The 4495-nt window shown below is 49.6% G+C and overlaps 1 protein-coding gene across 1 annotated transcript in view; it reads left to right on the top strand.

Moving 5' to 3' along the window:
• frem1b (Fras1 related extracellular matrix 1b) overlaps positions 1-4495 on the top strand; it is a gene marked incomplete in the record, with an annotated part of 31565 nt that overhangs the window by 20552 nt on the left and 6518 nt on the right. Inside the window, 5 exon segments of the mRNA XM_014033250.1 lie at positions 590-842; positions 928-1116; positions 3001-3189; positions 3330-3526; positions 3937-4141. Of these exon segments, the coding sequence (XP_013888704.1) occupies positions 590-842; positions 928-1116; positions 3001-3189; positions 3330-3526; positions 3937-4141 (1033 nt within the window).

Here is a 4495-nt window from a genome sequence, read left to right as displayed (position 1 = left end):
CCTGAAACTCTCAGACTGAAGAAGTCTCTTGGAGGAGAGATGAAACGTTTCATTAGAGAAGAACCCGTCCAGAGGACCTATACTATTTTTTTCCTTTGATTTTTTGTCTTTGTTCTGTTATATTGGTTCAATAAAAAATACCATGTTGGATGTCACAGTTACGATGCAGAGGCACAAGTTGATGATGTAATCTGTGCTGTCCTATTCTCAGTTGTTTTGCACACTTGTAACCTGTGCACTCCAACACTTATGTGCACTTGGACTGAATCCACACTTCTCAGATGGAGTAGGGTGGCACTGAGCACTGGGACTGGGCCAGCATCACCAAATATTTTATTTATTTACCATTATTTTACCAGACAAGTCCCTTTCAGATCTCAGATTTGTTTTTCAAGGGAGGCCTGGGATCAATGAAGTACTTTTGAATTGAATTGAACTGAACTGACCTTTGACCTCACCGTCACTGGTCCCACTGATAAACCTTAAAATGGTTCCATGACTGCAAACCAAACATCTGATGGAACCTGACCAGCACAGCATCATTTCCAGCCTGTTTCCTGATGATTGTCTCTGTKCTCCCCACGTTCAGGTCCTGCCAGTGAACGATGAGCCTCCCCAGCTGGGTGGGGGTCTGCAAGCCCAGCTGAGCTGTGAGGAGGGAGGGCGTGTCCAGGTGACGGTGGACTTCCTGTCGGCCACAGACCGGGACAGCGACGACTCCAGACTGACCTACATGTTGGCCCGGAGTCCCAGCAGAGGAGAGCTGCATAGGTCCGGACTGACCACGGACAAGTTCTCCCAGCAGGACCTGCTGCAGGGTCACGTGTACTACGTCCACTCAGGTAGGTCCAGGCTRCATTCAGGGGGCATGGGAGAARAGCTGCACTACCTGGAGCAGAAAACCAGTCTGAACTGCTGTGTGTGCAGGTGCAGAGATCGGTCCAGGACCCGTGGTCGACACTGTCACCTTCATCATCTCAGACGGGGAGGCAGGAGGGACGGATGGCTGTTGTCACGGGGATGTCCCGCCTGTCCCTCTCCACGGGACACTTCCTGTTTATGACCTGAATGTCACCATTCTTCCTGTCAACAATAAAGTTCCCTCTGTCACTCTGGGTAGGATGGTTCTGGTTTCCAGGGGATTCTGATGTTATCAGTCCATGAAATGGACGTTATTAGGCGTTATCAGTCCCATACAATGGCTTCAGAGGGTCCCTACTGTGCCTTCTAGGCTTCAGACTGTCCAGACAGTGCACCCTAGTGGGTTAATATATCAATGACAATGAATGTGTAAAAACCAAAACATATTGTAATTAATTTATTGTTTCCGTGTTGGTCTCGASCYCTGGTCTCCTGCTCTGACACTCTACCCATTGCCCTATTGGAAGGCCACAATATATAGACGTCGGAGGTTAGTGCTAACCATGTCATTTGCTCTAAGACTAACCTTAGTGGCTTTTTGCCTCATGTTAACCAGATTTTTTGATGCCTCATATTAACCACATAGTGGTTTTATGCCTCATACTAACCATCTGACAATCAGAAGCCATTCTATGGGACGGGGAAGCTGCTAACTGACACAGGCGAGACATTCTGAAGCCATTTTATGGGACTGATAACACCTAATAACGTCCATTGCATGGATGATAACATCCGAAGCAGGTGCAGTTCTGTGTGAGTCACAGTGTGCTCTGATGGATGCTTGTGTGGACAGGTGAGGGTGAGGAGGTCAGTGCCCCTCCCTGGGGGAGGAGCCTGAGCTGTGTGGGAGGTCAGGGGGAACCAAMCTGGCCCAGAGGGCCTGGTGTGGGTCTGTTCAGAGTTTTGGGCCAGCTCTCAGCCCTAACGGGGTGCTGGAAGGTGGTCCTCCTGGGGGAAGCATAATGAGTACAGGACCCAGAACCTGGCTCCTGCAGGGTCCMATCAGGGTCCCCAGCAGACTTCAGACAGGCCGGTACCTGGACCTTGTGGAGCAGGGGGACCTGGGTTTTACTCAGTCTGCAGTCTTGTTGCGTTCGGAGTGATTTTCTGTGTTTTTTTGTTGTCTTCWTGTCAATCAGATGATGTGTGAATGTGAAATCCTCTTTTGTCTGTGGGTGTGTGATAATCTCAGCTGTGGGGGGTTCCCAGCAGTGTGTGGACAGCAGACAATAGCCGTCTTTACAAAAGAAAAGAGAACGGAGGAGCATCCCTCCTTCACAATAAGCAGCATGTAGCAGGCGTCTCGCTGACTGGATTAGTGAAGCAGCGGTGGAATGACAGCCTCCTAATCCTGCAGCATATCTCTACATTCACTGAACACCTACAAGCAGCTCGAGGTTTAGCAGATGGGGGCGCAGGGAGGGGGGTGTCTTAGTCTAATTAATTATCACTGAATGAATGAGAAGCATTAGTCCTGCTTCATGTTGGGTTTTACTGTGACAGGATGTTTTATCAGCCAGATCCAGAAATACCCTTCATTAACACCCAAACCTGACAGGGAGGGATGATGATGGATGGATGGATGATGGATGGATGATGATGGATGGATGATGGATGGATGGATGAATGGATGATGGATGGATGGATGATAACAGATGGATGATGGATGGATGGATGGATGATAACGGATGGATGATGGATGGATGGATGATAACAGATGGATGATGGATGGATGGATGATAACGGATGGATGATGGATGGATGGATGATAACGGATGGATGATGGATGGATGGATGATAACGGATGGATGATGGATGGATGGATGATAATGGATGGATGATGGATGATGGATGGAGACAGTATAAACCTGGCTCTTTGTCTCCTCTGGTCATCAGAAGACACTTGTCTTGTCCATGTAGACGGCTACAGGTTGTAGTTTTGTCCTCCTTGAAGGTGGGTCTTGTCTTGTTCCTCTCAGTCCACCGTGATGTCAAACTGTCTTCACTTTGGACTGGCAGCTCTGTGTCCTGTACCACACCTTGACTCACCTGGTCTTCCTGTGTCCTCGTTGTGTCCAGGTGAGTCCATGCTGGTGGTGGACGAAGGAGCCTCCATCTGTCTCTCTGGGGTTCTTCTAGGAGCCTCAGACCCTGACAGCCCCCCAGAAGAGCTGACCTTTCACCTGGAGGCTCCTCCCCTTCATGGCTTCCTGGAGAACACACTGCCGGCGCCCGGTTCTGAGAAGAGCAACGCTGGAGTTCGGGTCGGTCCGTGTCAGTTTATCTGTGTCAGGATGTCTGGTCACAATCAGACTGCCTGGTTCTGGTTCTGGTTCTGGTTCTGGTTCCTTTTACAGACACATAAGATTGATTGTTTGATCACCTGACCTCAAAGTTTATTCTTCCAGAATTGTTCAGCCTCATCCACCTGACCTCAGGCTTCATCAACTACGTTCAATCAGAGCACAGAGAGGCGGAGCCAACTGTAGATCAGCTGTCCATCAGTGTCAGTGATGGGCTTCACAGCTCCGCCCCTTTTCCTGTCTACATCATCATTACACCAACAAATGATGAGACACCTTCACTACATCTGGCCAACTTCAGTGTAAGTCCTAAACCCACCCTCAAACTCCTGACCACACCCCCAAACTCCCGACGACACCCCCAAACTCCTGACCACACCCCCAAACTCCTAACCCCACCCTCAAAGTCCTGACCATACCCTCAGAGTCCTGACCACACCCTCAAACTCCTGACCACACCCCCAAACTCCTGACCCCACCCTCAAAGTCCTGACCACACCCTCAGAGTCCTGACCACACCCTCAGAGTCCTGACCACACCCTCAGAGTCCTGACCCCACCCTCAGAGTCCTGACCCAAATTGACGTTTATTTAATGGTTAAATAATTGACCTGGTTTATTTTAAAGATAACTTAAGATAAACAGTAGCTTCAGACCTGTAACCATGCTAACTGCACACAGGTAGACAAGTGACTCTTACTGACCTCCTGCAGGTGATGGAGGGAGGGATGACACAACTGACTCCATCCATCCTGGACGGCTCAGATCTGGACGTCCCCTCAGACCTCCTCACCTTCACAGTGGAGCAGCCGCCGGCCCACGGCCGATTGGTTAACGAGCTCCATGGATCAGAAACGGGTCGATACAAAGAGAGGAGCCCCTCCATCACCTCCTTCACCCTGCAGGAGCTAAAACAAGGTGAGACCGAGTCCACATCATCTGCTGTTGTTCCACATCTGGTTCCACACAGTATAAACCTGGTTCCACACTGCAGACACCTGGTTCCACACTGTATAAACCTGGATCCACACTGCAGAAACCTGGTTCCACACTGTATAAACCTGGTTCCACACTGTAGAAACCTGGGTCCACACTGTATAAACCTGGTTCCACACTGTAGAAACCTGGTTCCACACTGTAGAAACCTGGTTTCACACAGTATAAACCTGGTTCCATGCCATAGAAACCTGGTTCCAGACTGTATAAACCTGGTTCCACACTGTAGAAACCTGGGTCCACACTGTATAAACCTGGTTCCACACTGTATAAACC

Source organism: Austrofundulus limnaeus, unplaced genomic scaffold (assembly GCF_001266775.1).
Source record: "Austrofundulus limnaeus strain Quisiro unplaced genomic scaffold, Austrofundulus_limnaeus-1.0 Scaffold1674, whole genome shotgun sequence".
NCBI classification, from domain to species: domain Eukaryota; kingdom Metazoa; phylum Chordata; class Actinopteri; order Cyprinodontiformes; family Rivulidae; genus Austrofundulus; species Austrofundulus limnaeus.
The sequence above is the reverse complement of the archived record's forward strand: the minus strand, read 5'-3'. Positions and strand labels throughout refer to the sequence as shown.